Source organism: Brassica oleracea, chromosome C9 (genome assembly GCF_000695525.1).
Source record: "Brassica oleracea var. oleracea cultivar TO1000 chromosome C9, BOL, whole genome shotgun sequence".
Classification (NCBI taxonomy): domain Eukaryota; kingdom Viridiplantae; phylum Streptophyta; class Magnoliopsida; order Brassicales; family Brassicaceae; genus Brassica; species Brassica oleracea.
This window is the reverse complement of record NC_027756.1, coordinates 13,097,406-13,109,328: the sequence shown is the minus strand read 5'-3', so window position 1 is coordinate 13,109,328 and position 11,923 is coordinate 13,097,406. Positions and strand designations below refer to the sequence as shown.

The 11,923-nt window shown below is 36.6% G+C and overlaps 1 protein-coding gene across 1 annotated transcript; it reads right to left on the bottom strand.

Annotated features, from left to right (window-relative positions):
- Positions 1 to 3,254: 3,254 nt before the first annotated feature.
- Positions 3,255 to 6,069, bottom strand: LOC106316211 (probable leucine-rich repeat receptor-like protein kinase At5g49770). The gene is made up of 8 exons (XM_013754082.1): positions 6,002 to 6,069; positions 5,780 to 5,914; positions 5,229 to 5,707; positions 4,996 to 5,142; positions 4,785 to 4,921; positions 4,481 to 4,700; positions 3,950 to 4,185; positions 3,255 to 3,773 (listed from the first exon to the last, which is right to left on the bottom strand). The coding sequence occupies exons 1-8, from the start codon at positions 6,067 to 6,069 to the stop codon at positions 3,342 to 3,344; spliced, it is 1,854 nt and encodes a 617-aa protein (XP_013609536.1). The 3' UTR covers positions 3,255 to 3,341.
- Positions 6,070 to 11,923: the final 5,854 nt, after the last annotated feature.

The following is an 11,923-nucleotide window of genomic DNA, read 5'->3' as shown; positions in this document are numbered from 1 at the left end:
TTTCGAGAAGTTTATCGCCTCCATGGGTTGCCAACTTCAATTGTTTCAGATCGTGACTCTCGGTTTTTAGGACACTTTTGGCGATCTCTTTGGAAGATGTTGGGTACTAGTCTTGATATGAGCTCAGCTTATCATCCTCAAACGATGGTCAAACTGAAGTTACTAATCGTTCCTTAGGGAATTTACTTTGTTGCCTTATCGGTGATGTTATCCGAACTTGGGATTCTAAAATTCCCCAGGCTGAATTTGCTCATAATCAAGCTTTGAATCGGAGTTCGGGGTTCAGCCCTTTTCAGGTCGTATACGGTCTACTTCCGCGGGGTCCTCTTGACCTTACCACACTCCCGGATCAGACAAGACGTCATGGCGTGGTATCTGATTTTATTGACGACATTCATGCGATTCATGGTCAGGTGGTCTCCAACCTGCAAGCTTCCTCTGCGTCTTATAAAGCGGCCGCAGATACTCATCGTCGCCGGTTGGTGTTTGAGGTTGGCGATCAGGTTTGGGCGTTTTTAACAAGGGATAGAATTCCTGCTCATGCTTACAATAAGTTAAAGGCAAAGAAGATTGGTCCTCTAACAGTTCTTGAACGTATCAACGATAATGCCTATCGACTTCAGCTTCCCGCCAACATTTCTACATCAGATCTCTTCAATGTTCAACATTTGTCTCGTTATCTCCCTCCAGATCCTGTCCACGATTCGGGGTCGAATCTTTCTAACCCCGGGGAACCTGATGCAGCATCATAGTTCCTTTACCGCCAAGCAATTGTTTCAAACTTCCTATTTAATGTTGGATTTCCTTTTCGGTTTTTAAGTTGTTATCTTTCCTTTTCTTTTAAGTTTCCTAAACCTAGAGGGATAAGTCGTGTGTGACCGTCCCTAAACGCCTATTTAAAGGCTTCTTCTTGTTCCATTAAACTCAGTTTTTGAAAGTTACTAATCAAGAGATTTCTCTTAAGCCTTGTGTTGATTCGATTAAATTCATCAATCCGAGAGCCTTGCATCGAATTTGATTCAATTCTTCGATTCAAGAAGTCAGGTCTCTGAAAATTTAACCTAAATCTTTAGATTTGAGTTGAGTTACTGTTGATACTCTGCACCACCTTCACTCCGATTAGCCATGGCAGAAAAGTGAGGATTTACTGTCACATGAGAGAAGACACAAGCTTCGGTGAAAGCCAAAACCATTTCAACCTAATGGGGGTCCCTTACAGAAACGGATCAAAAGGGATGTGAGAAGCTTGCAAAGATTGAGATTAGTTGACCGACGTTAAAGAAAAAACCCGAACTATGTCGGAGCTAAGATCCGCACTAGACGGATGAACAAAACCGGATTGAGTACCGGACACAAGCTCCGAACTAGTCGGAAACAAAAAGAACAGAAAAAACTAATTACAAGGCAAAATCGGAATCAAAGTAAATAATGAACGGGATTACAAAACCAAGTAAAACAAGTTTGGATATTGAAATATAGGGGTTTCAAATAAAGAAAATAGTTATTATTGTGAGATTATACAAAATGGATTTTTTTTGCCAACCTTTTTATATTTGATTACATAAAAACAAACAATACATATTTTACAGTTAAAGTCCACAAAATAGAATAAATTTAGAGATAAATATCACTAAGACGCATCTCTTATATATTAAAAGATAAATATTTGATATTAATGCGTTTATACTATGTTCACCACGTGACAGTCTCACATCGATTCGAGAATGTGTATACGTGTCACATGTAGAAAGCTTCTCAAACCAACTTTACAAATGTGTTATAATGGTTTTTTCTAAATAAACCTTAACAAAATCGCTTTCCTAATATAATATTTTACGGTTTGTTTGTCAATATAAAATTCACATACGTGGTTCCTCGGGTTATACAAAGACTACACATAGAAATACAATTTGTAAGAAACTAATTGACATTTCTTCTCCTTCATAAACCTCTCAAACTCTATTACACAATATACTCTAGTGTTCTTTATCAATACTAAACTCACACACAATTTCAATTTGCTAATATATTACATGACACATTTTATAAAACACAACTCAAATAATCTCACACTTTAAATATGATTAGTTTAGAGTTCCATATCAAAACAACATAAATCATAAATAACTTTGGGTCAATCAGTGACGGATCATTGCATGCCTCTTTTTTACTCAATAATAGTTGAAATTGGAATTTTTTTAATGTTTTCTTTCACCATCGACCAAATTTTAGAGAAATGATTTGTTTTGATAATTTATTTTTCTTTTTCTTTAACGATTATCTAAATTTGATTTAATTTTGTATGCTTTTAGAAATTATAATATGAAACTATTGGTTTGACATCATGACTATCTAAAACTCATATACCATGAAACCAAACAAATAATAATAGTTTTTGGTATATCATCCAAAAAAAACAAAAAACTTCAAGCATTTAACCGAACAAACCAAAATAAATATAGGTTTAGAATGGTAGTGATATTTCAAAAGATTAAAAATCGAAAAAATCAACCTAAAACCGAATCGATATCTAGATTAAAAAAACTAATGTCTTTTTTATCTAAAGATAACGAAATAAATAATTTCATCATGCGTAAGGCGCAGATTATTACCTAGTGATTAATTACAGAACATTAATCTCAACATCGACAATTTTGGAAATATCGAAATTTTCACCACACACGTCACCATCACATCAGTGTCTAATCTCCTTTGCGGAGATTTATACCGCCGACGATGAAATTGACAACTCAATCATCTTCACCGTGAAATTTCAACTTTTATTACCATTTTGTAAAGCTTTTACAATCTTATGGAATTGATCACCTGAAGATAATGGTTAGATATAAACATGATCGCCATTGTTATTAGGATCCTAGATGATTGTAACAATGACAACGACCATAAAACGACAAGAAGCTCCTAATACTCATATCATGTTCTAAACGATTCGAAACATCTTGAGACTAATCAAAGAGAACCTACACTCAGAAGACTAACTGATAAGAAGAGTATAAGGAATCATTTTTATCCATCTAAACTTGGCTTAACAATATGGACAGTTACAGTAAAATAAAAAGAGAAGGATCAGGCAGACAAATGAATCATAGGTAAACTTGTAGAATGTTGATGCAGGGGAAGCTCCACTAACACAAAGATATTATTTAGTCTTTGAAAACCTGATAACAATGTTTTATTAAATTCGTTGAGATCCGTATAAATCTACCAAAATAAAATATAAAGACTTTTTTTAACTTTTATTAATCCGATCATAAAACTGAATACAAATCAAAGTATCAAGAAAGAAAGCATTTATGAGTTCACACAAAAGAAAATTCGAATCATTGGATTTCATTGCCATAAGGATCACCAGATCCTTTGCTTGCTTCCTCGTACGTTCTCGAATTAGTCGCTGAATCAATATTAGGGTTTAATCCCGCAAGCTGCATAATGTTCTCAATCTCTTTGACAACCTCACCCATGGATGGTCTCTTCACTCCTTCTTCATCCACACATCTCAAAGCAAGATCCACATACTTCTCAAACCCATTTAGATTTCCACTGTTTGCAATGATAGTCGTGTCCACCAATTCTTGCAGGTCATACAAGTTCATTGATTTATCCATTTTTGCCTTCACTTCTCTCACCACATATTTGCCACCCTCTATCGGACTTTTACCAGTTAATAGCTCAAGCATCACCACACCAAAACCATACACATCGCTCTTCTCAGTCAATTGATTCGTCATGTAGTACTCAGGATCCAGATAGCCCTAACACAAGTTATAACGCGAGTTCAGAGACAGATCTAGAAACATTTTTTATTGGAGAAACAATATTATAAGTAGCAAAATAATATTAGTAGGGGGCATCTGATCTAGATAGCCCTAACACAAACAATAACATGAGTTTAAATGTGTGTGAGAAAGATAAATGATTCTCTACTCACCATAGTTCCTTTCACTTGTGTTGTCACATGATTTTTCTCAGGGTCTCCCACAAGTTTTGAGAGGCCAAAGTCGGCAACCTTTGCATTTAGACTTTCATCAAGTAGTATATTATTTGATTTGATGTCTCTGTGTATAATTGGTGGATCAGCAAGCTCATGAAGATAAGCCAAACCCTTGCTTGACCCAAGTGCTATTTTGAGCCTTCTTGTCCAGTCAAGTCTAATACCATTCTTGCCTGCATTATCATCAAAATTAATAAAAGCTAATGAGGTTAATATACAAAAGAAGAGGGATTCTTAGACCATCTCAAATGTATTTTGTTATATTTACCTCTGAAATAGAGAAATTTTATAATATAGGTGAAGTTTACTCCAATATGTTATTCTAAAATATCGATCTCTAGTTATAGAGTAAAAAATAGAGATATGGAGGAAAAATAGTAATCTATATTTTAGAGGATGAAATAGAGTTGGGTTGGAATCGATTTGACTCTAAATGCTATTATAGAGGTAAATATATGCTCTTACTACCTGATAGACTATCTGTAAGAGAGCCATTTGGAATGTACTCGTATACAAGCATTTGTTCATTTCGATCAAAACAAAAGCCTAAGAGCTTGACAACATTCTTATGATGGACCCTTGAAAGAAGCTCAATCTCAGTTTTAAATTCTAACTCCCCTTGTGAAGATCCTTGTTGCGCTCTTTTGATGGCTAGGAGTTTTCCAGAGGGAAGAATCCCTTTGTACACCTGTTTCACCATCATATTGGGATTTGATTTAATCTAATACCATTTCTTGTTTCAACTGAGGCCATTGTAATTAAAGACACAAACCTTGCCATAACCTCCACCTCCAACATCATTTGCCTCTGAGAAGTTGTCCGTGCATTTCCTCAACTCTTCAAAAGTAAATGCTTTTGCTCCCGTTAGCTGCGGAGCATCGACACTGCTTGTACTCTGATTCCATTTGGCTGCAAGAAACATTGTCATTATTTTCAACAATCGTAGAAAAGTGTTTTGTAAAAGTAAAACCATTTATTCTTACCAAAAGGATTATTTTGACCAGTGGCTTTCTCTGCTCTCTTCTTCTGCCTAAGACCGTAAATCCCAGCTATGGTTAACAACATTACAAGAACCACGGCACCAACTACTGCTCCGATGACAATGCCCGTGTTTGTTGAAATGGAACCTCCTACATGTGGGTCAAAAATCAGAGTAGATGAGTAAACCAGATTTATATCCGGTTAGATTGTGTGGTGTTGTCTTTTTCAATAATACCAGAAAACGGACGGTACTGATCAGCTCTGAAAATGTAAGGCCCAAATATTTCAGGAGGGTCATATGTATGAGTGCTAAACGCAGAAATAGCACTATTCATTTCTGTCTGATTAAAGCTCTCCTTGTCCAATGGAAATAACAAGAGGTCTACTAGAAGCTGATGACCAGTTGCAGTCTCTCTAAAGTTTCTGATGGCCACGGAGTCCACTTGATAACTGGGGTCCCTAAAGAAATCTGCTATCCCCTGATGGAGCATTATGAAGTTGGTGTTATTGGAAAAACCTGAGAAGGAAGGAGACCTGAAGATGAGTTTTCCTGTAATTGGATACACACAGCGGCAAGCTGGACTCGGTTCCCTGCCTTGACCACATGGTGAACAGTTTATTTGTGGAACAGAAAAATCAGTACTAGGTTGGATTTCTTTGCAGAAGTCACTCTGTTGATTCCCTGCTTCTCGGCACACTGGATTATCTGCCAATCTGTAAAAATACTACACACATCATAAGTAGTTGACTGGAAAAAAATAAAAATATTTGTGAAGTGATACATACATTACTTGGATGCCTTTATTAGCTTCTGGTTTATAATTAGTTATTTCATTGTTTTGTAAATCCACAAGCTCTAATTGTTTGCTATAGTTGGTACCAAAATCCAATGTTGCATTTAACTGATTGCGCTTTAATACACTGCAAAGTCAATTTAAAAAAACAACCCAGTTAATACAAGTGTGAGTTGGCTTCTCAAATGAAAGTTTCATGTTTAGCTTTACTCACACAGTCTGCAATAGAGTAGGGGCAAAGAGCAAGATTGGTATTGGACCTTCGAGTTGGATCCCTTCCATCCTTCTACCAAGTAGAAGACCATTTTTTGGTTTAAGTCGGCTTGAGTTAGGGTCGGTCCGGAAATCCAAAACTATATTTAAGTTTAGAGAGTAGCATTCGGTTAGAGCCGTTCTTAATATTGACAAATTGCTTTAATATTTTTATCCAAATTCTAGTAAACCAAATATGAAAACTGTGAATATACCTTAATATATATGATCATTATAAGAGTCACATCATAAATTTGACAAATGTGCATTCTTCTTCGTGGAGAACATTATTTTCTCTAAAATACAAAATCATAATTTATTTTATTATGTGCTTAGTTTTAATTTACATTCGATTATTCAAAACTCACTAAATATTTTTTTCTGATAGTATGATTTAAAGCATATGAAAAACGCTCTTGTTACAGAAAAGTTTTTAATGATTTTATATTCGAAAACAAAAATTTAAAATTATTTCTTACAAAAAAGTTAGATGTCTTACATTGATGAAAGTGATGCATAAAACATTTAATCTAAAGGATCCGAAATATTTGGAAGCCAAGCCAGACAGAACTCAAATATTTACGAATTTTATAGATTTTAGACTGAGCTAGGCCGTGTAAGCCCAATTGACATCCATACATAATGTCTTAAAATTGCCCTGAAGAAAAAAAGAAAACTTCATTAATATCCATGTTCGAAAAACCAGGTAAGGCAAACGCCTAACCAGCGATAGTCGTATGGCAGATCACCACCATGGATTAGTTGGTTTTAATCGGCCAGTTAATCGGAATTTGTATTACTCCGTGTTATTGATTTAGTAAATGTTTAAAACTTAATTTATTTTAGTTGGATCCTTTTTTTTTCAGCAACAAACAGATTTATAGACTCTGTAAACCAAACCGGTAGCTCCGCATCCATATGGACAACAAAGGAGGGTTGCTTTCTTGCACTGCGTGCTAGACTGTCCGCCCTTAAATTATACGTCCTTGGTATATGGATAAGCTCTGAGTTGTGGAGACTGCTTTGTAGGACTTTGATGTCTTCCAGATAACTTGCAAATGCAGGTCATTCTTCAGGTTCAGAAACCATCTTCACCAATTGAGAATAATCTGTCGCAAAAGTAACCGTGAATTGTCTTAATATATTCCATCCCCCAAATAAGCGCCTCTATCTCCGAATGAAGGGGTGATTGACTCACTCTAGTATTCCTCGCTCCCATCAAACTATCAAAACCTTCCAAAGTATTGTACCACCCTTTTCCCGAGTATCTATCATTTTCTTTCCATGATTCATCTGTATAACAGCATCTACCATGAATAGTTAGTACTATCGCATTCACTACCAATCGTGCCTGATCAGTTCGCTGTGTATGGGCAATTTCCGCCTCGGCCCAGAGCACCAACTTGGTTTCTGCCAACTTGAGGGTATCCCGGGGGTCAATATCCAAATGGCTAAATACCTTATTGTTCCTTCTTTTTCATATATACCATAGAATCCATGAAAAATGATAATCATCTATTGTCGGAGAGACTCTCCAAAATAAATGATCCATATTTGCAAAAAGTGATTGACAGGGAAAAATATCTGGATTTGACGGATTCCGTGAAAGCGCCCAGACCTGAATTGCCGGTGGACATTCAAAGAAGACATGATTTATGGATTCTTCAGGTGCTCCACATCGTGCACAAGTCATGTCCCCTTGGATTCCTCGTGATCGTAGATTTTTCTTTACCGCTATGCAACCTGTTACCAGTTACCAAAGAAAATGTTTTAACTTAGGTGGGCATTGCACTTTCCAGCAGTGTGCTTTCAACAACGAAACTGAAGGACCATACTCTGGTAGCGTCCTCTTTTAATCTGAATACACTCGCTCTACCTCATAACCAGTTTTAACCGTGTATCTCCCATTTTTCGTGAAATGTCATCCATCCCGATCTGCTGTCTGAATTCGGCTTAAAGGTATACTCTCAATAATTTGCACATCTTGCCGGTCCACCAAAGTCCTAATAACATGTGAATTCCATGTTCTTGATGTTTCATCAATAAGAGAATCCACAGTAAGATCCGGGTAAAGATTATGTTGATTTTTGTTTGCTGGTCTTGGGCGAGTGGATGGGAGCCAAGGGTCATTCCATACTGAAATAAATGATCATGATCCTACCCTTTTGATTAGTCATTTGCTAACCATAGATCTAGCTGAGACAATACTACGCCAGCCATAAGATGACGAGTAAGATCTAATAGGTTCCAGGGGTGATGCATTCCTGAAATATCGTCCTTTGAACACTCGGGCAAATAAAGTGTTTGGTTTCTCAATTAATCTCCATAATTGTTTCCCAAGCATAGCCATGTTGAAATCTGTGAGGTCTTTAAAACCCAACCCTCCTTCATCCTTAGGCACACAGAGTTTATCTCATGATTTCCAATGCATTCCTCTGGAGCTCCCCCTGGAGTCCACCAAAACTGTGCTACTGCACTTGTCAGTTTTTTCATCACCGTTTTCAGAATCCGGAAACAGCCCATTACATGATTTGGCAGAGCTGTTACCACTGATTTTATAATCACCTCTTTACCCCTTTTAGTGAAAAACTTGAAAGTCCATCCATTGACTCTATTATTCAATCTCTCTTGAACAAAACCAAACACTTGTACCTTTGAACCTCCTAAACTCTCAGGTATTCCTAAGTATGATCCCATGCCACCTAGGTTCTGTATTCCCAGAATATCCCGCATTTCATGTCTTAAGTCTTCCTCAACCTTATGTCCAAATTGGATCGATGATTTTTCAAAATGTATATGTTTCCCTGATGCCACTTCATATTCCTTAAGGATCCTAAAAATAATCTGACATTCCTCTCTTTTAGCTTTGCAGAAGAAAATACTATCATCTGCAAAGAGTAAATGGGATATCGGGGGACAAGCCTTAGCAACTTTTATACCCGTCAGATGTTTCTCCCTCTCCGTCTTTCTAATATTCGTTACCAACGCTTCCGTACACATAATAAATATATAAGGGGATAAAGGATCCCTCTGACGAAGCCCCCGCTCCGGAATAATATTTCTTTTTGGTTGCCCATTTAGTAACACTCTATACTGGACTGAGGAAATACATTCCATCATCAGTTTTATCCAATGATGATCAAAACCCATCTTGGAGAGAAGCTGTTGAATAAAGATCCATTCAACTCTATCATAAGCTTTACTTCCGTTTTTATAGCCATAAATTTATCCTGACACGTTTTATTAGTCCTCAATCCATGGAACATCTCCTGGGCTATAAGTATATTTTCCGAGAACAACCTTTTCGGCACAAAGGCCGATTATGTTTCTGAGATAAGGGAGGGAAGACACACCTTCAATCTCTGACACAAAACCTTCGATATAATCTTATATCCTACATTACATAAGCTGATAGGTCTAAGTTCAGTCATTCTCGTAGGCCTCTCTGTTTTAGGGATTAAGCAAATATTCGTCAGATTTAATCTTGTGTCCAGTGTCCCTAATAACAAAAAAAATCATTGACCATTTCCAGTAAATCTTTTTTTATTATATGCCAAGAGTGCTGGAAAAAAGAGCCGTCAACCCATCCGGTCCTAGAGCTTTTTTCGGATACATCATAAACAGTGCTTGGCGTACCTCCTCCTCAGTTGCAAGCTGGACTAACCATTGATTCATCTGGGGAGTAATTATAAACTTTATAAATTAATATTCGATAAAGTAATAAACACCATAACTTAATAATTTTCTATTGTCCTAAGCTGGATCAATTTAAAATATCACACAAAATAAGATAAAAAGATAAAATTTTCAAAAAATTCTATGTAAATATATGGTCTATTTAAAATTATAAATTAATAATTTATATCTATATACATTTTATATATAAGTACAAAAAATCATTATATTGTTTATTTAATATTTACAATAAAAATATCTTTATCTTTTAAAAAATTTAATATAATTTTATGAGTTATATTAAAATTATATCTAAAACCACATTTAAATTCTATGAAACATATTTTCTATACACCCAATAATATAACAAAAAAAATATGAATGTCTTCAAATTTTTAGTTAATGTATATACACTAAGAAAATATTTTCTTATTTTAGAAAGATATATTTTAAAACAGATAAATCTATAAAAGAAACTTTTGTAAATTAATAACTCCACAAATGAATAAAATATCATAATCTCAACATTATTAATTTATAGAGTTTTTAGTGTATTTATATGTGAGTTTTTTGTTTATTTATTTATACGTGAGTTGTGTGTTGTACATGTGACACATTTGGTATATTTATATGCACATACACGGAAAATATTTCAAAAGTTAATATTCGATTAGTTATAATTTATAATTAATTCGATAGGTTTAGACCGTCAACCCTATCAACTACGCCTATCGTAATTCTGAACTTGGTTTAATATCAAAGATATGATGATATCATTAATACATAATGCAATACTCTATACATTATTTTCATGAGAATGATCTCGAGTCTTGACCAAATCAACGATGCATTAGGATTTAGGGGAAAAGATGTCGACCAAACCAATGATGCGACTTAAGCGATGACTTTTAACATTTTCGACCAAAAAGAGACTCACGTCATTCATGCTTACGTCTAGTAGTACATGTTTGAACGGGATTCAGTCGACTAAGATGAAAGAAGTCAGAAATGGGATGACTAAAGACGTTTTATTAGATTTGAACTAAAGGGTTACAAGAGTGACAGGAAAGTGAAAGAGCAACAAGATCAAAGAGCAACAAGATCAAAGAGATCGCATAAAACCTTAGATCTAGCCGCTTGGTCTGTTCAATCGTCAAAAAGTCCACTTTCTTGTTGCTTCTTTTCCCCCTTTTATAGGTCTCCTGTCCTTGATGCCCTAATTTCGTACCTCTTTGGGTCTTGATGTGAGAGGCCGAGTATGCGGGCCTGGACAAAGTTCCCTCCAAGCCGGGTACTTTTGGTCGGCTTACTCGACCGGCTAAAAGTACTCTAAAGTCGAGCCGATATGTTTGGCCGCCGAACCGACCAAACTAATCCAACTTGCTGGATTAGGGCCTGTTATTCAATGGGCCTTGTGGAGGGATGTAATCTATCTCCTACAATAAGTCCCCCCCCCCCCCTAGAAGGCTCTAATACAAGGGATAACCCTTCCCGTTTAGTCGTCGGTATGTGCTTTTAGTCACGTGGTGTTCTGTAGGTGTCTCTGGTCGCTCAGAGTAGCGCTTGTTTTGACTCGCTTGCTTGCCTACCTGCTTTTATGATGGGATACAGTTTACTCGGGTGATAGATCATCTCGGATAAAGCGACGGGGATCGGTTTTGCTGGTTAACCGGGGACCAGTTTAAATCAAGACCAGAAATTGATTCCGGTCTGACAACCTGATTGAAAATCGGTTCGAGCGAGAAACCGAACCGTCGCGAGTAGGTTTCTGGGCATTTAGGCGGCCTTTTGAGGCCCATTTCGACCTTTGTAGACCTAATGATTGTGCTCGGAAAACGTGCCTTCGTTTTTGCTATAAATAGGTCTCTCTCCTTTGCTTTCGTCATTCTTATCTGCAGATTCAGGTATCCCGTTTTCTCCCCCTTCTCTCTACTTTTACTTTCTCTCTCTAGATAGGTTTTTCTTCGTATAGACTCGTTGGTATCGTTCGGCGGTTGTAGTCGTCCCCTGAATTAAGGAACATGCCTCCGAGAAGTCGATTGTTGCGAGAAGAGAAAGGGAAGGACATCGCAGATTCTCCGAGTCCGACCAGAGATGTGTCAGCGATCGGTAGTCCACTGGACGATTTCGACTTGATTCATCGCGATGCTCTTCGGGACACGGAAAACATGACTCTATCTCAGCGTCTTTTGGTCGCTGATGCTCATAG

Bases quoted from the DNA above. Each gene is read 5' to 3' on its own strand.
- LOC106316211 (XM_013754082.1), bottom strand. From the start codon at position 6,069: ATGGAAGGGATCCAACTCGAAGGTCCAATACCAATCTTGCTCTTTGCC. The intron at 5,915-6,001 runs GTGAGTAAAGCT...TTGACTTTGCAG, and splicing joins CCTACTCTATTGCAGACTGT to TGTATTAAAGCGCAATCAGT. The intron at 5,143-5,228 runs GTATTATTGAAA...ACCCACATGTAG, and splicing joins TCAGTACCGTCCGTTTTCTG to GAGGTTCCATTTCAACAAAC.